We start from the raw sequence: 23,063 nt of genomic DNA, 5'->3' as shown, positions 1-23,063 counted from the left end.
TGGTCCTTACCCATCATCACATGCTCAGTTCTAGGAACCATCTTGCCCTCAGTCTCCTCCCTGCACAGAAGAATGCATTGGCAAATTTAAGTGTACAACATTAAAGCTTGTGGAAGTACCTAAACAACAGAGTTTCTCCTCTTGCAGAATTTACTCATATTCCTCATTCAGGAAATCCCCTCATATTTTCTCCAAACTGTTCATATATTATGACTGTGACAGTTGATTGAATAGTTTGTTGCTTCAGTTCCTTCCAGTCTGGGACTATGTATGACTAATAGCCTTTTTTTAAAAAAATCTTGACAATTTTGAGATTTGGGGTGGGAAGAGGTTCCTGCTTAGGATAAACTTCTGAGAAACATTACAAAAAGGGGAGCAACATGTTGCAACAGAGGATGTACACTCACTACTTAAGACATACAGAAAGCATTAAGTGTGTGTGTATTTTCACCAGGAACATCACTCACCGCCATACAGGGTGAGGAGCCAAGAGACTGTGTTCTGCTCATATATCGGCCTTCTCCCTTTGTGTGATGGTGAGGTTCCCACTGTCACCAAGAGAGAGAAGACAGGTCAGCAAGTGGGCAATGTCTCCTCCTCCTTATTTTCACCACAGCTGCCTGCTTAATTACTCTCCTGCTGCCTCTCTGAGTGACCATACCTGGTGGCACCAATAGTAAGGAGAAAGCATGCCACAATCAGCTTGCCTGAGATCCCCAATATGTAGATCCAGCTCTTTCAGTGTTACATATCGTGTTGGGAATCTATGGCTGGTAAAGGAACTCTCCACCCAGTGAGTGAAATTGATAACATCTGGAGCTAGGACAGAAACCAGATTTGGAGGGAGAATTGTCCAAGGAATTCTGTGCACATTTTGATACAATTCCTTATGATCCAATTACTCCTGAGGGAAATTCTCTGTCTGCTACATATGTTGTCACAGTAATCTCTGGCCATGACCTTCTCCCTGTTCAACTTACTGAAAGCTATTCTCAGATGCCACCTTTTTAGAAGGAATTCAGAAAGACACATTTCTGCTTCAGCATTATTGTCTTTCCCCCAATCCCTTTTGGTGTCTCCATTACCTACCATGTAGCTAGATGAAATATTATATTGCCATAATGAGTTTGTGATTATGTTTGCAAAGTACTAAAATCAATTAATTAAAGTGCAAAATTTTACACGCCTACCCAGAAGTGGTATAGTGGTTAAGGTGTTGGACTACAACTTGGGAGACCAGGGTTCGAATCCCCACATAGCCATGAAGCTCACTGGGTGACCTTGGGCCAGTCACCGCCTCTCAGCCTCATGAAAACCCTATTCATAGGGTCACCATAAGTCAGAATTGACTTGAAGGCAGTACTTTACCCAGAAGTAAGTCCCACTGAGTTCAATGGGATTTACTCACAGGTAAGTGGGTAAAGGATTGCAGCCTAAATAGGACAGACATAACTTCTCCGTTTCAAATTGAATTGGTCAGTGATCACCATAGAATCTAGGGCCTAAAGGAGCACTTGGGCCTCGGCACTAAAAGTCTAACTCAATTTACATTAAAAATGAAGTAACTTTAAACATATCAGACTTTTAATTTATTTATTCCTACATTTAGATCCGCCGCTTTTTGTCACAATAATGAGACCTCCAAGATGGCTAACAGTTATAAAAGCATAAAATAAAAGGATATCAAAGCAACATAACAAAATATCATTTTTGCAGGAGCAAAATCAGAATTCAGAACTCTAGGCCAAAGTCACAGCAGGATAAAGTATTTTTTACAATGCGCTGAAATGCCATCAGTGATGGAGCCAACTAACCATACCTCCCAGGGTAGAGAGTTCCAAAGCCTGAGTGGGCATCACAACGAAGGAGGCCCTGCTCTGTATACCCACCAACTGAGCTCCTGCCAGTGATAGGATACGGTGGAGGTGCTGCCTCAAAGGCCCAAGCAGGGGGACTGAATGATGTGTGGAGTGCCAGTCCTTCAACATCCGGCCCCAAACTATTTACGCCTTGAAAGGCAACTTTGAATACAGCTCAGAAACAAACCAAGCCAATGAAGCTGATAGAGTCAAAAGATTAAAAGTTCCAAGCCTGGTAAAAACTTCACCTGCCATATTTTGCACTAGCTGAAATTTCTGAACACTTTTCAAAGGCAGCCCTGTGTTGAATATGCTACAAGAATTCCAAACTGGATATGAGCAAGGCATGAGCGACAGTGGCCTGATCTGCCTTCTCCAAGAAAGCGCTCAACGTGCACACCAACTTAAGATATGATAAAGCACCCCTAGTTTTAAAGTTTGGTGCAAAATAAAATGTTTTTGTTCTGTCTTTTTCTGTACCACAATGATTTATAATACTCGCTCCACACTGAAAAAATGCTGGCTATGGGCCTGAGCTGGCCTCATTAAGAAAAATCACAATGTAGCATTCAGGCCCTACACTGGAAGCAAGAAACAGGTACAACCAAAGGAAGCTAAAGCAGCAACATTCCCTCCTCAGAATATGGAAAGCCACTGCCAGGTTGGCTGGAACAGGCAGCACAGGATCAGAACGTCTGTGGATCTATAGGTCTTCCAAACCTTTTACAAACCTCTGTGTGAATGTACCCTAAATCTGAAGACAAAGATCACTTCTGTGACCAGTCAAACTGCCTAATGGGTATAGAAGGCGACCAGTTACCAGAGAAATCCTCAATCATCCAAGGTCTATCAAACCAGGGCTACACATCACCAATCTTATATTAAACAGAAACGCTCTCTAGCCTTAGTCCCTGTATACCCAGAAATGCAAACATGATGGGACGTTTAGGCAGACAACACTTTCCTAGTGCCAGTCAATGACTGCAAAGAGGTGAGAGGTCAGCAGTTAGATGGGAAGGCCAGGATGGAAATGGATGGCCCCTTCTGTTGGATCAATTTAGTTCCATTAGGTGCTAAGATTCCCCCCTTTTTCAAAGAAGAGCCCTGAGCAGCAAAGAAAGCAGGAGAAATGCAATAGACCCTTGGGAGAGGTGTAGCAATGAGGTTGGGTTGCAATCAATATGGAGAATGCATGCTCAATAAGGGGGCTGGAGCAAGGCAGGAAGCAGCCCTTGATGTTTCCTTGAACTACATTCAGAATATTTCACCCCTTACAAATGACTCAGTACAGCCAAACTGCCAGGCTTTCATTATCACAAGGTGGGGGAGGGCAAGGGGAATCATTCTTGCCGAGGAAATTAGACTACTGACTTGGCATGAGCAAACAGCCAGGAAGACTGACTGTTATGGAACAGCTTCACAAAACCCACACAATGCAATTGTAATACATTATGCATATCTGGATACATTTATTTATAGTTGTCTGCTGTATATTATTTATGCAGTTCCACAAGTTTGTTTTGTTATGCTGCAGAATCTGGAATTATGTGTTTGTATTTTTGCCAGATCCTTTAAAAATATATTAGAAGTCATGGGAACGTGCAGAGGAAATATGAAATGAAGAATAATTGAGGGATCCATTATGTGCAAAGAGGTCTTTCTTTTTCTCTCATCCTCAGAAATTCCTATCCAGAGCTTCCCTCTTTTCCAAATATTAGGCAGACCAACACTATAATCCTGCTAGTAGCCATGATGCCAGGACTGATGCCAAGGCTAATGTCAGCATAACATAGATATCATTCTATAATCAACCCAGCAGAGCCACTAGTACAATAACAGCTGTAGAAAGAAAAGCAAATTTAGCTGACAATACTCCCATCCTGTGTCCCTGCATACCAACGATGCCTCCATTAGCCGTGTATGGAAGACGCATCAATTAACATGTGGCAACAGTGGAATGACATCACCCTTCCCAAAACACATATACTACTCATAAGGCACATTCCCAATAAGGAATGGGTAACTGCACCTCCCACATTAGAGGTCCTCTGCTTATTTCCCTTCTTTGTGAAAACTGCCCATTTACTCCTGCCCTCTGCTTCCTATTCTTTTACCTGCTACTGGACTGCAAGAGGATTTGTCCACATCTCCTATAACTGCTAAGTTTATTCAGGAGCCATTGGTAAGAGATCTTGTCAAAAGCTTTTTGGAAGGCCAAGTATATGTTCACCAGATCATCCTTAATCACATGCTTGTTAATATACTCAAAGAACTCGAAAAGGAGATTGAAGCAGAACTCACTTTTGCAGAAGCCACATTGATTCGTCTTCAGCAAGGTTTGATCTATATCTATATGCTTACAAATTCTCTTTTTTTTTTTTGCACTCCTTAATGTCAACGTTTTTTTCTTTTTGGCCAAAGGTTGTACTCCTTTTTGTTCTCTTTATTTGGGCAAGACTTCCATTTTCTGAAATGCCTTTAGGTAGCTTCCTTGCCTCTGCTCATTAACCACACTGGCATCCGTCTTAATCTTTAATATATACTCTGACTAAGCTCCTTTTATCACTATTTTGAAAAACCTTTAAGCATCCTGGAGAAAATGCATCTCTTTTTGAAAAACTACACAGAAGGACTGTTAATAAAGTACAGGGCAACCAGACATAAAGGACAATAGCTGGCTCTTTTTGTTTTGTGTACAAGAGTGAATTTCAGATGGTGCAGCTTGTCATGCCCTTGTCAAAAATCCCTCTTTTATATAACTACTCAAAGTACAAGTGCCCTAACTTTCCTCCTTCACACCTGGGAACCATAGCAAACTGAAACAAAAGATATATCTGGTGAGACTTCACAGGATCAGTCTCAATTTCAGTGGCATCCAACATTTTCATTAAGCATTTTAATAAAAGAGTAGACAATGTATGAGAGCCAGTGTGGTGTAGTGGTTAAGGTGTTGGACTGCGACCTGGGAGACCAGGGTTCGAATCGCCACACAGCCATGAAGCTCACTGGGTGACCTTGGGCCAGTCACTGCCTCTCAGCCTCAGAGGAAGGCAATGGTAAAACCACCTCTGAATACCATTTACCATGAAAACCCTATTCATAGGGTCAACGTAAGCCAGGATTGACTTGAAGGCAGTACATTTACATTCAGACAATGCATAATAAATGTGTATATAATATAAAACAGGAGTGGGGGCAGGGATTGTAATCACTTTAGATGACAGGCTAAAAAAATCAAAATTATCTTAGAATGGAGATATAGAATAAGACAATTAAATTAAATTAAAAAGAAAACAAGTCTATAAGCTTCATTACTTATAGACAATAACCAAATACATAAGTGTAACATGAGGGATAAACAGCTCAACAACAACATTGCTGAGAAAGATTTAAAATGTATGGCACATTATAGAATGAACATTAGAAATTCCTATAAATTAATTTTGGAGAACACTGCCTCCCATATGAGCCGTATTTATTCATTTTAACGTTTTGACTACTTTCCACTTTAAAACCTAAAAAAGGGCTCACAACAATATAAACACTTAAAATGATGAATAATTTTCAACACAGAAAACAACAATTCTAATAGCTAAGAGCAGAAAGCAGCATGAAAACAGCCTTCCTGTCCTCAGAGGTCAATGAACGGGCCTCTGCTTCACAAAACTTCACAGGTGAAGTCTTTGGGGGCTCGCAAACAAGCCACTACGCTGCTGAGGGAGGTTTGCCCCAGGTGGTGGCTGATGAAATTATTGCCCCTGATGAAACTTCAGTTGGAAGAAAGCCTTTACCTAGAGCTTTGTTCAGTCACTGGATTCAGAGGAATAGCCAGACACCTCCCCATCATTCAGCAAAATGGGCCTATCTCCAAGGACGTTTTGGTAGGAGTAGCCAAGACTGGCCCAGATCATCCTCTTTATGTTGTGAGCCTTGTCTGGTTGCCAACTGTCTATTGTTTCCAGGGGGCTAGAAATGCAGCATTTTGTAGAGACAGGCTGTGCCAGCTAAATGAAAAATGCAAACAAACAGTCCGAAGCCAGCATCCTTTGCAGATGCTCCTCTGTGACTGTCAGGCATGAAAGGTTTCAAGAGGCAGCTCAGCCCAACAAGGGGAGAGTGCCGTGCAAGTCAGATTAAAAAAAAGCCATGGCAGACAATCCCAAAAGGCACACACAGGAAGGAGCACACAGAGTGCTTTGATGTTTACCGCCATGCTGTCCAAGAGAAACATAGGGGGGAAGTCCTACTTACCCCTTTCGCCATCCATCTTTGGGTCAGCTCCTCACTGATTAGCGATGAGGAAGAGATGAAGAAAGCACCTTCCTTCCAGACCTGCCTGGCTCAGAGTATGGCACTTCTGTCACAGTGAACTAGAATAGCAGCTGTCCCCGTCAGAAACACAGGTATACAGGCTGGGAGGGAGGAAGATACTGCCTAGAGGACCAAGAGCCTCCCAAATGACTGGCTGGCTCAAGATTCTCGGCACAGAGTCAACTCACTAGTCACACGGAGGTGGAGCCCCAGCAGTCACCAGCCAGACAGAGAACCAGCCCTCCAGCAGTGAGGGAAGGGTTAAAGGGCAGCAGAGTGCTCACCCATTCAGCAGTGAGCAGTTTTAGGGTAAAGAGCTCCTTGTATCAGGCTCAGGAAAGGCTGGTCCTTATGTTGCAAAAAAATGTTCGTCCTACTGTCCCATTCCCTTCATGTACTGTCTGCTCCCAAATGCCAGGGCACTGGCCAAGAGGCCCCACGATTTAAAACTACACAGAAAGCTCTAGGTAAGCATGCCAAATAATAACTGGTTGTTTGTAGTTCAAACTTTAGGGCCCCCTGCCATGAACCCTTGTATGGAGGGGGTTATTTTAAAAAAAGACAACGCTCTGAGTGAAAATGCGGTTTCCCTGCCCTCTTGTCCTGTGTGGAGAGACAGCTGTTCATTTGGGTTCTCAGGAATGTGCTATTCTTGTCTCAGCTGCAGTTATGGCTCCTGTGGTCAAGACCAGAGCTCCACCTATAAAATGCTACAGAGTGAGATTTCATCCTGCAGATGATGGTTAATGAAGTCAGATCCTTAGAATTTTGAGTGAACAGCACTGCAGGAAGGGAGAGGGTTAAGTAGCCCCTCTGCTCACCGGTTAGGTCTCCAGTGCTGCTTTTCATTACAAAAGATCTTCAATAGACTGTTTCTTGAGCTTCTTACAAAACTTCTCCTTTGGCCCAGAGGGATTGTTATTTTGAAATTGTTGTTTCAATTTCTTACTTCCCTTTCACCATAAGGTCCCAGTGCAGTTTACAACAATTTAAAATACAATATTAAAACTATTTAAAACAATTTACAATCTGAAGAATAGGGTGGAGCCTAAAATGTCTATATCCCAGGTGTCAAAGGCCAAGATAAAGAAAAACTGCACCATGAAGATGCCAGATGCACCTCTTTGGGAAGGGAATCTCACAGCTCAGGGGCTGCCACAGGGACCCCAAAACAAACTGGCAATCAATGCAGCCCTTTTAACACAGGGCTTATATGTATTTTAAATGGAACCCTAACCTAAATGGAATCCAGCATCTGGTTGCTGCATTTTGGACCAGTTGAAGTTTTCAAGTAGGCTTCAAAGGCAGCCCCACATAGAGTGCCTTGCAATCATCCAATATGGAAGTTACCAGAGCATGGAATACAGTGGACAAGTCATTTCTGTCCAAAAGGCGGCATAGCTGGTGAACCAGCCACAGATGGAAACAGGCACCCGTAGGAACCGAGGCCCCCTGGGCCGCCAGTGACAATACTGGATCCAGGAATACCCCTATGCTGCAGACCTGCTCCTTCCATGGGATGCAACCTGATCCAGAACAGGGTCTCTTCCCACCTCCTGGACTTGAGAACTTAGAGGACATAACACCACCATCCTTTCAGGATTCTGCTTCAATTTATTGGCCCACATCCAGCCCATCAACATCTCCAAGCACTGGTCTAGCACCTCATCTCCAGATGCTAAGGGAACAGAGAGAGACAACTGGGCATCACCCACATATGGGTGACACCTCACTCCAAATCTGACAGCCCCCAGTGCCTTCATATATATGTTAAATAGCATGGGGGACAAGATGGAACCCTGGGGGACACCACAGGACAGCTCCCATGGCACCAAACAGTCCCCCCATAACTACATTCTGGAAATGGCCCTGGAAGTAGGAGTGAAACCTCTGAAGCACAGTGCCCACCAACCACCACATCCTTGAGACGCTCCAAAAGAACACAATGGTAAACAGTATCAAAAGCCACCAAGAGATCAAGGAAAACAAGCAGGGCTGCACTCCCCTCATCTCTCTCACCCAACAAAAGTAATCAACCAGGGTGACCAAGGCAGTATCAGTGCCATGGCTGACCCTGGTGCCAGAATGGAAAGGATCCAGATAATCAGTTTCTTCCAAGAATACCTGAAGCTGAACCCCCTCCCCAGCACCTCACCCAAAAATGGGATACTTGCAGCTGAGCAATGGTTGTTTAATATTTCTGGGTCCAGGGAGGTCCTCTTAAGGGGACATACTATCAGCACCTTCAAATGATATCTCCCTTTCTTCAGTGAAGCATTAATCATTATCTGGACCCTCCCAGTCAACCCCCAATGGCTAACTCCAAGAAGCCAAGATGGGCGGGATCAAGGGGGCAGGTGTCGGCTGCACTGCTCCCAGCAGCTTGTCCACATCCTCAGGCCAAAATAATTGAAAGTGATCCATTATAGAAGGAATAGACAGTGGTCTGGATGGTGAGGCATCCAACTCTATCTGAATGTCAGCAAAGTTGTCCCTAAATGGACTGCCTTCAACTCAATCCCGACTTATGGCAGCCCTACCAGTAGGGTTTTCATAGTAAGCGGTATTCAGAGGAGGTTTACCATTGCCTTCCTCTGAGGCTGAGAGGCAGTGACTGGCCCAAGGTCACTGAGTGAGCTTCATGGCTGTGTAGGGATTTGAACCCTGGTCTCCCAGGTCATAGTCCAACACTCTAACCACTACACCCTAAAGTACCCTGCAAAATTGTTACAGAAGGCTGTTGAGGGTGTCACAGCAATGGTTTCTTGGTCAGATGACAAAAGCCCATTCGCCACTCAGAAATGCTCTGCTGCACAGTTATTTGCTAATGCAATGGTGTTGGAGAAGTAAGTTTTTTTCCACTGCTGTTTGGTGAGATTTATGCTCTCTGCACTCTGACCACTGACACTCCTGACCACTGACACTCCTGTTTCATTGCACACAGATCACTAAGAGTATCAAGGCAACCTACATGCTCCACAGCGACAGCAAGGGAACTCAGGGCCAATACATATCGAGTAGACAAATGTAGGTATGTTGTAAAACCGCATCTTCTTTAACCATCTATTCATGATATTTCCTGAAAATTGTGGAGAAAAAACAATCTTAAAGACTTACATTTATTATCATCAGATGCATGAAGTGTTATCTTGAGTTGCAGATATATATAGCGATGGCACGGGTGGGAGGGGTGCAGGTGATATTTATTTAAGTAAAAGTTTTCTATGCTGCTTTTCATGCATGACTCAGAGGTTTACAATCAAATAAACATAGCAATAAAACATTTTAAACTTTTAAAATATGCAACTACATCAAAAAAATATAAAACCAACATAAGACAAAACAGCTCATACAGAACTACAAACCAAAATCCAACATTCTAAATTAAGGCCCATTTAAAAGAGAACAGAGATGGTGCTTCTCTGATAACCATAACTGGGCTCACCACAAAATAAGGCTATTCTGTGTGCCTATCACCCTCATATTTTTTACAAACAAGCCTCTCAAGAGGATCTCTGACATAGATCTTAGGGTATGGATAGAGTGATACAGAGTCAGACACACTTTAAGATAACCCAGTCCCAAGCTGTTTAGAGCTTTCAGAGTCATCGTCAGCATTTAGAATTGGACTTCGAAACACACAGATAACTGGCACAACCGATAAAGTATTGGTATAATATGAACTGATCACTTTGCCCCAACCAGTAGCAGAGTGACATTATTTTGCATGCATGGAAGTTTCCAAGCCATCTTCAAAGACAAAACTCCTCAGTTGCAATACATGAAGTTAGTGAAGAATGAAATGCAGAAAAATACAGGTGGCAGTAATTTACATTATAAACAGTGGCCATTCACACACAACACAACACAGAAGCCTCCATTTTGCCCATTGTGAGCACTTCCAGATGAGTCATTGATTAAGCATTTATACTGATTTGTTTGCACTAAGTTTACAGAGAGATTAGGTGGTATCATCTATCTGTTGAACATTCATTTTGATTTGTTTGCAAGGAGGTTATACAACATTGCTCACTTTCCAGTGCATTTTCCCATCACTTTCCTTATTGCAAAAAGTCCAGTTTTGAGGGGAAGTGGGTTTGTTGTGCAAGAGCTTCAAATCAACTTGAATTGCACAACCTGCATTTGCACCCAAAAATAACATCAGTATGGATGAGCCCTGTGAAACACAGGTACAGAAATACCTGCAGGCACACAAACAGAAAAAGCTGTGGAGGGCAGAGAAGAGCGACTGCAGGAAGACTGAAGGAAGACAGGCCATGGTCTGAAGGCACATGAGCCACCACTCTGCTGAAGCTAAGCAGGGTCAGGGCTGGTCAGTACCTGGATGGGAGGCCACCTGGGACCATATGTAAGCTGCCTTGGGTTTCTATCATGAAAAGAAAGGTGGAGTACAAATGACATAATAATAATAATAATAAAACAGAGAAACAAAACCCACCTCTGGATACATTCCATCAGACAGGAAGTGATGGGATAGCAAATAATAACCGTTACTGAAAAAACACGGGAATGTGTGGAAGTGCCTCTACTGTGTGTGATAAGCTAATACGCCAAAAAGCCACACACACACACACAAAGCAGGCTTTCAAATGTGTGCCTAACTCGTTGCTGGAGGAGCCTCCCCTTCTGCCCAAATACCTCGCCCTCCCTCTTGTACAGGTGCACGCCAGGCTGTCCCGTCCGTTCACCCTCGCCAGACGTTAGAAGGCGGGCCCAACAGCGCCCGTCTCCAACCCCCGGACGAACATCTACAGCGCGCGGTGTCTTCCAAGGGCGCCTTTCCAATCCGCTCCAATCGCCACCGACCTTGATCTAGCCCAGGCCTCAAGGTTCCCAAGCGATCAGGGGGTCCCGTTGACAGGTGTATGGATGATGTAGGAGCCAGACTGACCTTTTGATCCGGCTGCTCACAAGAGATTCCTATAGCAAAGGCTGGCGACCCTCCAGCTCCCTCCCCACACGGTGCCTTCTCTTTGCAGGTCTTGCCGCCCCACTCAGAAAGGTCCTTCTCCTTTGCCTTCTTCCCTCCCCTCAAACCCTCCCGCCTCTCACCTCCGTCCCTGCCGAGGGATCCGGAAAACCGACGAGATTAGGCTTGGCTCCTCCAACTAGGGTGCAATCGGCCCCCCGCTTCCCAATCAGCTGGCCTGTCCCTCTTCGGGAATCCCTCCTGGTGCTCCACCCACCCCCTTCTGTCGCCGTGCCTGCATCCCCAACGAGGTGCTTTGCTTTTCGCTTCCGAGGGACGAGCGGGAGGGGGGAGCATGCGTCACGCTGATGTACCACTTGCCTTGATAGGCGATTTGAATCCTAAATATTTAAAAAGTACTCTTAAAAGGTACAAAAGAGTCTCTCCCTTTAACGAAGGATCTGTTCCCTTCTCTCCCCCACCCCTCAAAAAAGCTCACGAAACTGTGTGGCAGCAAAGCAGGATTAAAGTGGTTGGGGACCTTGGTGTAGTTCTCAAAATAGGACTCCTCTTCCCCCAAAAAGGAATTCATAAAATAAGATACCAGAAAATTTGATGCCTGTGATACATGCCCTAAGCCTCCCTTTTCAGCCATTTAATGCCTCTTTCTATACTACATAAACTTTTAGGGACTACAAAAATTACTCTGAGCATGTGCAGTTTCATATTTTAATCACATTGTTTCTACTCACTGCCTAACTTGGGTCAGTCACCAACTCTCAGCCTCATCTGCCTCACATGATTGTTTTGAAGAAATGGAAGGTGGCATAAAAGGGCTGCAAAAGGGGACTTTGGGCTTGTATCATAGGCATCAAATCTTGGTTCCTTTCCTTTAACCGAGTAATGTATCTATAGTGCAAAGATATAAGTACAAAGGCCTGTATTTTTGTGGTTATTCCACCCTGCAAGTTGACTGAAGCCTTGCAGCTGTACCAATCTCAATGTAGCCCGATAACTGCTTCATACAGTACTTGTGTTCAATTGAACGGGATGGATTTCTAAGAGGTGTTACAATAGGCTTGCAGTCACTGGGGGTAGGACTGTGGAAAGCTGTGATGTACTTTAATTTTATTTTAACTGTTTACTGTTAAAAAGCAAAACCAATGAGATAACAGGATTTTTAAATGTGATAGAATATTTTTATTTTATTATATCATCTTGGACCTGGTTATCAGGAAGAAAGAAAGAGCAAAGGGGAAACCTGGTAGGTCTTAGATCTATGGAGATTCCAAGGACTGGAAAAAGAAGCAAGAAAGAAATGTACACTAAAGGGGAGGGGGAAATTATTGGCTAAAAATACTGAAGGCAGGATCATCAGTCAGATTTTATACGGTCAGTGACCCGTCAAAAGAAGTAAAATAGAGCAGTACAAACAAATCTAGACACTTGTATCAATTTACACTAAAACTACTAAAATGCTAGTACATAACAATTAAGGAGAGTGATGATGACCAAGTACTGAGTGTTTACACTGGCTTATGTATAAAAACTTAGCGACAGATATCAGATGTGAGCTGTTATTACCAGACAAAAGCTTAGACGTCCAATGCTCTACAGAATTAGGGTACTCTTGGATAAAAGGTAAGATAAGTTGGTTCCTTTCCGTGGAATATAGTGGGCAAACGAAAAGAACATGGGTAAGCGTCTCTACATATCCTTCACTGCACAGGCAGAGACGTTGCTCCAGAGGAATACCCTGAAATCTACCCTCCAGAAGAGCCGACTCTAGACAGTTAAAACGTGCCTTAGAGTAGGCCAAACGATATTTGGGGTTCGTAAGAGCCTCCAGATAGGGAGCATACTTTAAAGGATGGAAACTCAGATTATGATGGATAGGGGAACAGACTTTAGCTGCTGCTTGAATCGTAGCTTGTGAGTCAATATCCTGAAGCCGGGTAATGATAATCTGTCTAGCCTTAATAAAAGCTTGGGAGGAAAATGATAACGTAGAATGACCTTTGATGTTGTCCGTGCCGTAGCAACTGCCGCACGAATGTGAGGCGCCCACGAAAGAGAGGAGTGGAATATCATCCCTAGGTATTTATATGAACTGACTTGCTCAATAGAATGGCCATTGATTTTCCATCTAGAGGTCGAGCGGGATTTTGAAAACACTAAAATTTTAGTTTTGGTAAAGTTAATTGTTAGTGAGTTCCCTGAGCAATAATTCATAAAAACTCTAATCAGTCGTATAAGGCCTACTTTTGAAAAGGAAAGTAGGGCCGCGTCATCTGCGTAAAGCAGGAGGGGGCATCTACTTCCTTTGATTTGGGGCAAATGAAGGTCCTGCGCAAGACAGTTGGAAGCCAGGTCGTTCAAAAAAAGATTAAAGAGAGGAGGAGCCAATACACATCCCTGTCTGACACCTTTTGACGTGGGGATCGAGTTGGAGAGATCCCCATTACGTCCACAGCGAACACGAATCGAGGTGTTCAGATGGAGATAGTATAACAGGAATAGGAGCCTTTTGTCAATAGAGGTTTTATCCAATGTGGCCCAAAGTAAGTCCCTCGGGATGGAATCAAAAGCGGACTTCAGGTCAATAAACGCGACATAAAGACCACTCCCAACGTGGTTCCTATATTTTTCGGCTAAGTGGTGGAGGATGAGACAGTGATCCATAACAGATCTGCCACTCCTAAATCCTGCCTGTTCGCATCCTAGTACATTTTCCCCTTCCATCCAATTTAACAATTTCCTCTTTAGATAGTTTGCGTAAAGCTTTCCAATGATCAAAAGCAGGCTTATTGGCCTATAGCTGGACGGCTCATCCCTAGGGCCTTTTTTGAAAATGGGTACCACAATGGCTTCCTTCCAGGCCTGAGGGAAGTGTCCAGAGTTGTTATCAATGTAAATAAATTGGCCAAAAGAGGAACCCACCAGGCTGAATGCTTTTTCAGGAGTTCTGGGGGAATATTATCTCCACCCGGGGCTTTAGCCGGCTTTAAATTATTAATCAGCTCCATAATTTCTAACTGCGAGACCAGGGTCCAGATGGAAAGATTTCCATTGTCATCAGTAGGCAGGGCCTTTAAGGAAGTGAGACATGACTCCTTTTGTAGGTCAGTAAAGTATTGTTCCCAAACACACGGTAATATGTTACAGGGGGTAAGATTGTACGGTCTGGTAGAACCGTTAACTAGTGACCAAAAACTCTTGGAGTTTTTGTCAATGGCTGCTTGTCTCAAATTTTCCCATCCCTTTAAAGAGGCTTGCCATTTTTTGGAGGCTATAAGCGCTTTATACTTCCTTTTAATACTATAATAAGCATCCGGCAAGCAATTAGCATTTTGCCGGCGATAACATAAATAGATTTTTTAAAGATGTCTTTTCAGAGTTAGACATTCTGAATCGTACCAGTTATGTGTACCAGAGCTTTAGTTGGTTTGAATGGCTGCGACTTTTGGTACTAGAAGAGGTTGAAGAGACTCAATCAAAGCTTCATAAGCAGTTAGAGACTCAGGAAGGTTGGAAGAGCTTCCAAGGACCTCATGTATGATTTTGGTCGAAGGAGATGAGATAAATTCCGCTATTTTAGAGTCAACTGTCACAGTCCACCTAGGGCGTTTGTGGGTAAAGTACAAGTGATTAATGGCAGGATTATAATTTGCCTGAAGCCGGCAGTTTGCCTTTAGTCAGATTGATAGGGATAAGGGTAAGTGGTCACTGTCCAATCTCTTATCTATCGAAAAATTAGCTATTAGATTCAAAAGAGGGTAAGATGTGATCACATAATCGATCACACTGCTTCCCATGTTTGAAATGAATGTAAATTCCGCCCTAGAATCAAAGGGCCTTAGGCCATTAAGAATGAACAGATTATGGCTTCAGACAGTACGGGTTAGACATATACCCAAATAATTGACTTTTAGGTCCTTAGAGGACCTCTCTAAGTTGGGCACTAAATGTGAGTTGGCTTCACCCCTCCATAACTTGGAGTCAAGGAGCCTCTCATTGTTCTGTCCAATTCTAGCATTAAAGTCTCCCATGATGACTATGGAAGCTTTGGGGAATTGTGCCTCCTGCTCTGAGATATATTGATCTATCTCCTCCCATGTTTGGTCCGTGAGTGCCCTGGAGATGGCTGGTGGGATATAAACATTAATTAGTAAAAGTGACAAAAAGTCAAAGGTCAAAATGACAGCCATGGCATATTTGTGACAAGGCGAAAGTTTATGACATAGAACCTTTAGTGATGTTGAGATAAGAATTGCCAAGCCTCCTTTAGGGCGTCCTTTAGTTTTGGGCAAGGTGGAGTCAGCAGGTAAAGTTATAGAAGTAAAACCATCTATATTTAGGTCACATGTATTCCAGGTCTCCTGTAAGCAGATTATGTCTTGTTTATTTAAGTAATTAATAAAATCTGGGGTGTTTTATTTAGCAGACCATCCCGCTATATTCCAGGACAAGAGTTGTAATGTAGAGGGGGAAGTCTTAGGATAAAGAGGTCAGTGCAGCACTTCAAGCTGATCCAAAAGGCCCATTTCGTCTAGGAAGACTGCCCCAGTTGCTGGACGCAATTTCGATGACTTGTCTTGAGTCAGAAGGGGCGTAGACAAGGATAGGGACATATCCGATGCAGAAATAGTGTCCACTTCCCCAGTATAATCTTTGCTCTGGTTCGTATCAGTTAGCCGTTGAATTAGAGAATAGAGTTTATTAATAACCATAACTCTCTCCGGTGCTGGTAACTGGGAATATAGCTCCACAAGTTGGGTCTCTTCCGGATCCATTTCGCAGAGCAGAGTAGAAAGCGATGGGTGTGGGATCACTGGTAACTCAGGAGAAGTTTGTACTTTGGCCTGCGAATTGTTAGGAGATAAAGATGACTCTAACTCTAGACAGCTATTGCGCTCTGAACGTTCTAGATGAGGCCATAGGGGTTCTGGAGCGGATGCATTGGTGTAGTACTGCTGGATATGTAGACCTCTAAGCAAGAACTCCTCTCTTGCATTGTAGATCTGATGCGCGCTTGCTTGAGAGTGAAATGTTACAATTGGGCGCCAGATTCCAGACGTAGTGGATATATTGGTCATAGATTTAATATAGTTAGTAGGGTGCCGTACGTGCAGGAGGCGGGCAAAACATTTATCCAAAGCTGTCACGCTTGGGAAAGGAGGCCATCGTCTTGGGAACCTTGCATTATATGTTATCACCAGTTTTCCAGACTGTAGAACTAGATTCCAAGGCCGGATGTGAGTGTTGACATCTGTTATCTTCATATTTGTCTGAGAGGCCGTAGTGTTATAACTCTCTTCTCCAACATTGGTTATGACCTCATCGAACAAATCTCCACCGGCATGAGCAGAAGACACATTCTGCTGGTTACTGTTAATGGAAAACGAAGATGGAGTATGATCACGTATAACAGTAGACGGCCTTTGTGGTTCAAGAAGTTTGAATAGCGGTTTAAAGTTCATTTTTTTGCTGCTGGAATTTCTGTATTTTTAATGTTCTTAGATTTTTTACAGTTCTTTGCTTGTTTTTGTTTTTTCTTCCCTGAGGGAGCAACCTTGGGCTGCTTTCGTTTGTTCGTACTCTTCCCCTTTTTTTTCGTTTCTTTAACCAACTCCCTCTGCTGGTCCAACTCAGCTCATTGTTCCGTGGTGTTATGTGTGGAGTGAGCCCCCCAAGAGTTTACCAGAGTGGTAAGTAAACTATTGGTTTCATTGATAAATGATTTGATTAGTCTTAGTTCCTGAAACAGAAAAATTTGCCAAAGGCGGGATCATCCTGGCTGGCATATCTCACAGAAATTGCTTAGAAAGGTTCCTGCACCTTATATTGTGTTATGACTTTCCTTCTGGTAGGGCTAGATGCTTGCTTTTTTAGAGTCTGCCCCCCCTTCCAGGCATGGGCCCTGGTGCAATTTACTATTTGCACTGTTTTAAATCCAGCCATGGGAAGCACAAAATGTGGTGTCAGAGAAGCTGGTCCTCCTGAACTCCCATCTACAGGTTAGGCTCCCTATAAGCAACGTTTGGCCTGATAGAGGTTTAACCCAGTTACAGTGTAATCTTAACCATGTCTCCTCAAAAGTTGAGTTAGGACTGCCTTAGCCTAATAAAAATAAGGTTTAACTTTAAACTAATTTACAGTTTTATGTGTGAGAGAGGAATCAGACTGGCGTAAGGAACACCATTCTAAACATTGCAGTGTCTAGCTATCCCTATGGTGACTTTAGACTGCAGAATTTTTGCTGTCCCTATGGTGCCTTCAGACAGGAGTATCAGTGCTGATTATGCATCCTTACCAGAAGTAAAAATAACTCATTTTACACCTGCAGTCACTACTAGTGTAGAAGCTTGTTAGCCCATTTGTTTTCTGTGGGTTTGTTGTGTGCGGTGATAGACTGTTGCTATTCTGTGAATGGGATTCAGTCACATTGTGGCAAATTCAAGTTGCACAATTAAGCATGTGATGCTCTTGTGCAACAAACCTACTCCCCCCCCCCCCAAAAAAACACCCAGACTTTTTGTGGTATGGTAACAGGAAAATGCACTGGAAAACATGGGATATTGCTTGATGATACGTCATGTAAACCTCCCCACAAACAAATCAGAATGAATGCTCAATAAACAGCCATATGTTGTAAAACCTCCCCACAAAGGTTGTCTGGAAGTGGCCACAGTGAGTGGCCTCTTTTGCCACACCCCTACTTCTGTTTGTTCATCACCTGAGTACAACCGAGCCAGTTTGTTTCTGACAGCCCAAACAATATGCCTATTTTCACCAAGTGGTGCATGCTGAAGGCATATTTGAATTTCAACAATCTCTCAAGATGTGTCTGTGTGTGAGTGCACATGCACGCATGTGCATACAAGGGGGTTACTTGAAGACTAATCACAATACATACTTTGGGTTTTAAAAAAATACAGAGATTCTGTGCAAGACTTCTTGGGCAAGTTTTACATAAATATCACTCTGGTCCAAGTCATCATCATCATCATTATTTAAAAAACAAATGTAAGTGTGTTGTGCAGTGAGACTGGTAACATTTGTCCTTGTGCACTTCCGGGTTTTTTGTAAAGGTGTGCACACATAGGTACAGAATACCTGCATGCATGACCAGAATAAAAAAGGGCATTGGAGGGCAGAGGAGTGACTGAAGGGGAGGGGAAATCACCTCTGGATACATTCCACCAAGCTCCACCCACTGATGTGGATGGAAACTGGTGGAACAATGAATATCAATGACTAAAAAATGGGAATGTGTAGAAGCTAATGATATAAATGTGCAGAAAGAAAACTAGAATCTGATGCAATATGAAGCTCCTGCTTGGAAGCACCCCTAATTGCTAATTCAAAGGGTTGAAAAGTAACTTGATATTGTAATATCTCAGCTTCCATAGCAGGTGTGGAGAACCTATGGCCCTCCAGATTATTTAGGTATTTATTAAATGTATATCCCACCAAAGGAGCCCAGGGCAGCAAATACCACAACAAAACAATTTTTAAAAGCATTCTAAAAACAATGTAAAACATTCTAAAAACAGTTACAAGTAGAAACATTCTAAAAGTAGTTGCAGATAAAACATTCTTCCACCTAGTGATCTTCAGGTTGCCAGGACAGTTTCCTTTGGCCATCAAAGTACGGACAAGCCTGAGCTTGTACCAGGTACTTGTGCCAGGTACCAAATCCTGGGGTAACCTGGAATGTTTTCAATCCCTCCTAAACATCTATAATGATGAGGACAGATGCACCTCATACACTGTCTACATCGTCAGGCTGCAACAACTGGAACCAATCCCGTAAGCCAACAAGCCTGAACCAATTGTGGCATCAAATTCAACATAGATTCAAATATTTTTTCCCTCAAAGTGATTCACAAATGTCTCACAACAGACTATTGAGCGGTCTGTTGTTGATGATGCCACACCGGTCTGCACCAGCCAGTTTACCTCTCTAAACAGCTCTGCTGGGCGATTCACTGAGGTTACAATAGAGGCTGAGATATATGCTCTCTTTGCTGCCATCATTGCCATGTGGTAGGAAAGGCTATGTACTTGTACCACTGTTTTGGTTAGATTCATACCTGTGCTCTAGCCAATGTCCAGCCTGCTTTAATGCCCAGAGCTCCTCAGTGAACCAAGAGCCTCCCGGACTCCCCATAGCTGAACAGGATGCTTAGGAGCAATCATGTCAATGGCCCTTTCCATCTTACTGTTCTAGAGTGAAACTACCTGAAAAATCCCCCAGGAGCATTCCTCAGATTTCACCAGTTTCCAGGGGTGGCCCGATCTAACTGGTCCTCTACCCCTGCAAGTGGAGATGTTGCTGAACTACAATTCCCATGATCCATGGCCATTGGCTATGCTTGCTGGGGCTGATGGCAGCTGTGGGGCCAAAGGTTCCCCACACCTGTTCTCTAGGGTCAAATGTGCCACCTTTTTGGAAATTAGTTTTCAAATATTTAATAGAGTAATTTGTGACTATTTATTATTAGCACAATATCACCACTGTTGATGATAACAGTCACTCTCATAAAGTGCCAACACTTTGGGTGCAGGATAAAGGCAAGCGTGGCACCCCCATGCCAATAATAGCCAATGTGGGTAGTTGAAATGAATAAGGAATTAGTGGTGTGCACCCCATAATAAGCTATGGATCACTCCAAATGCTTGACCATTGGTCTTGTGCACTAAACATTGGTCTGGACCATCTCATATGTCATCTCATAGAGGACATTCTTCTGGAGGTCCGAGTGTATGATCTGGAGTGGCCCAAAGCTTGTGCGGTACATATCCCCAATTCCTTCTTCATTTACATTGGCCATTATTGGCATGGAGGCACTTTGCTTAATACTGCCTTGCACCCAAGTCAATTTATTTATTACAGCTTGAGGACATTGACAAGGAGCTTTGACAGGTTTGTGCAACCACTTCCGTGCTGGATCCTTGCCCTTCTTGGCTAATAAAAGCTAGCAGGGATGGAACAGCCGGCTGGGCCAGGGAAGTGATTAATGCCTCTCTGCGAGAGGGGGTGGTCCCTGGCTGCCTGAAAGAGGCAGTAGTGAGACCACTCCTGAAGATGCCCTCCCTGGACCCAGAAAATCTTAATAACTATAGGCTGGTAGCAAATGTTCCATTCCTGGGCAAGGTCCTGGAACAAGTGGTTGCAGGCCAGCTCCAGACACTCTTGGATGAGACCGATTATCTGGATCCATTTCAGTCGGGTTTCAGGCCTGGTTTTGGCACGGAAACAGCCTTGGTCACCTTGTATGATGACCTTTGTCGGGAGAGAGACGGGGAGTGTGACTCTGTTGATTCTCCTTGATCTCTCAGCAGCTTTCGATACCATCGACCATGGTATCCTTCTGGGGAGACTGGCTGAGTTGGGAGTGGGAGGTACTGCATTGCGGTGGTTCCACTCCTATTTGGAAGGTTGCCTCCAGAAGGTGGTGCTTGGGGAACATTGCTCAGCACCCTGGACTCTCCAGTATGGGGTTCCACAGGGGTCAGTTCTGTCCCCCATGCTGTTCGACATCTACATGAAACCATTGGGTGCGGTCATCCGGAGCTTTGGAGTGCGTTGCCATCAGTATGCTGATAACATGCAACTCTATTTCTCCTTTTCATCTTCTTCAGTATAGGCTGTCAATGTGCTGAACCAGTGCCTGGCTGCGACAATGGACTGGATGAGGGCTAATAAACTGAGGCTCAATCCAGACAACACTGAGATACTGCTAGTGGGTAGTTCTTCTGACCAGATGGTGGATGTCCAACCTGTCCTGGATGGGGTTGCACTCCCCCGAAGAAGCAGGTTCGTAGCTTGGGGGTTCTCCTAGAACCATCTCTGTCACTTGAGGCTCAGGTAGCCTCATGGCATGGAGTGCTTTCTACCAACTTCGGTTGGTGGCCCAGCTATGCCCCTATTTGAACAGGGATAACCTGGCTTCAGTGGTCCATGCTCTGGTAACCTCCAAGTTAGATTACTGCAATGCGCTCTACGTGGGACTGCCTTTGAAGACGGTTCGGAAACTGCAGCTTGTGGAAAATGCAGTGGCCAGATTGGTAACAGGGACCAGACGATTTGAACATATAAAACCGATTCTAGCCCACTTGCATGGTCTGCCTGTATGTTTCCGAGCCCAATTCAAGGTGCTGGTTTTAACCTATAAAACCTTACACGGCTTAGGACCACAATACCTGATGGAACGCCTCTCCTGACACAAACCCACCCATAACCTATGTTCGACATCCAAGGCCCTCCTCCGGGTGCCTACTCCGAGGGAAGCTGGGAGTGTGGCAACAAGGGAGAGGGCCTTCTCAGTGGTGGCCCCCAAACTATGGAATGATTTTTCTGATGAGGTGCACTGGCACCAACACTGTTATCTTTTCGGTGCCAGGTCAAGACTTTTCTCCCAGGCATTTTAGCATGTGTTTTTAAATTGCTTTTTAAAAATGTGTTTTTAAATTTGTATATTTGTTTTTAATGTTTTTAATTGTTGTAAACTGCCCAGAGAGCTTCGGCTATGGGGTGGTATACAAATGCAATAAATAAATAAATATTAAATTTATGTTCACCTTCCCTCCAAGGAGCTCAAGGTGATGTACATGGTTCTCCCCTACCCATTGTGTCCTGACAATAATCCTGTGAGTTAGGTTAGGCTGAGAGACAAGGTCACCCAGTGAGCTTCATGGCTGAGTGGGGATTCAAACCCTGGTCTCCCAGGTCATAGTTGATAATTACACCACATTGGTTCTCAGTGTTGGACTGGATGCAATTATATGCCATCTTGTAGAGGAAACTCTTCTGGAGGTATGAGTATCAAATTTGTGGTGACCCACAGCTTATTGTGGGGCACACACCTAGTTCCTAATTCATTTCTATATACATTTGCAATTATTGGCATGGGAGTACCATGTTTGACAGTGTCTTGTGCCATGGAATAGATCACTTCTTCAGTTACAGCATGGTCCCTTCCCTTCCCAGAGACTGGGAAGAGGTTTCAGCAACCATATGGTGCCTCCCTGCAGGGTGGCCTGTGGTGCCTGTAGCAAATTTCTTTTGCAATTGTTTTAAAGTTTGCATGTATTTTTCACTATTGGACTAACTAGGGCACTTTGGAATTTGGCATGGAGAACCATGGAAAGATGCTGTAGAAAAGAGGCATGGGAGAGGACAGAGGAGCCTGGGAGGTATGTAGCTAAGTAGATTGTGATACTTTTCTTCAAATGGTGCTCCTGGTGTCTTGGGTTCAAATCCCACATTCCTACATGTTACCATTCTGAGCAATCTGAGCCTTTCCCATTAAAACCTGAGATTATTTGTCTGGAGATGATGGGGATTTGAACTGGGACTTCCTTTATGCAAACAAATCATGTTCTGCTAGTGAGCTATAGCCAGAGCATATTGGAAGACATGCACAGTGGATGGAGATATAGGCTTGTATTCTGTAGTCCTATGCACTAGGCTTTCTGTAAGCTACTTTTGCACATGGGAGTATGTGGATGGAGATATTAAAAGTGCAGGCTTCTACTGGCATGCAAAAGCAGCATCTGTCTTCAAACTGGATGAACCAGGGAAGATCACTGTATACCCTTATAGCCTTCTTCCTCCACTCAACTAAATCTTTACAGCCACCTAGTGGCTATTTTTGTTAACACAACATATTCAGAATTTGACTATTATTTTTTCTGCCCAGATGGTTGACGTTCGACCTGTCCTAGATGGGGTTACACTCCCCCTAAAGGAACAGGTACGTAGTTTGGGGGTCTTATTAGATCTGCTCCTGTCACTTGAGGCTCAGGTAGCCTCGGTGGCACGGAATGCATTCTACCAGCTCCGGCTGGTAGCCCAACTACGACCCTATCTGAGCAAGGAGCATCTTGCCTCAGTTATCCATGCTATGGTAACCTCTAGATTGGACTACTGTAATGCACTCTACGTGGGGCTACCT

General features: G+C 43.9%; 1 protein-coding gene across 2 annotated transcripts in view; it reads right to left on the bottom strand.

Annotated features, from left to right (window-relative positions):
• LOC133364404 (myomegalin-like) overlaps positions 1–6,279 on the bottom strand; it is a 164,637-nt gene extending 158,358 nt beyond the window's left edge. Inside the window, exons 1-2 of one of the 2 annotated variants that reach the window (XM_061584874.1) lie at positions 6,111–6,279; positions 11–60 (exon numbers count right to left, since the gene is read on the bottom strand). In XM_061584874.1, coding sequence (XP_061440858.1) covers positions 11–41 — 31 coding nt within the window. In that variant the 5' untranslated portion in view covers positions 42–60; positions 6,111–6,279. The remainder of the gene's footprint in view (positions 1–10; positions 61–6,110) is intronic. The other variant, XM_061584884.1, reaches the window with a different exon arrangement.
• Between the last annotated feature and the right edge of the window lie 16,784 nt (positions 6,280–23,063).

The sequence above is a fragment of the Rhineura floridana genome, chromosome 1 (assembly GCF_030035675.1).
Source record: "Rhineura floridana isolate rRhiFlo1 chromosome 1, rRhiFlo1.hap2, whole genome shotgun sequence".
In the NCBI taxonomy this organism is placed as follows: Eukaryota; Metazoa; Chordata; class Lepidosauria; order Squamata; family Rhineuridae; genus Rhineura; species Rhineura floridana.
The sequence above is the reverse complement of the archived record's forward strand: the minus strand, read 5'-3'. Positions and strand labels throughout refer to the sequence as shown.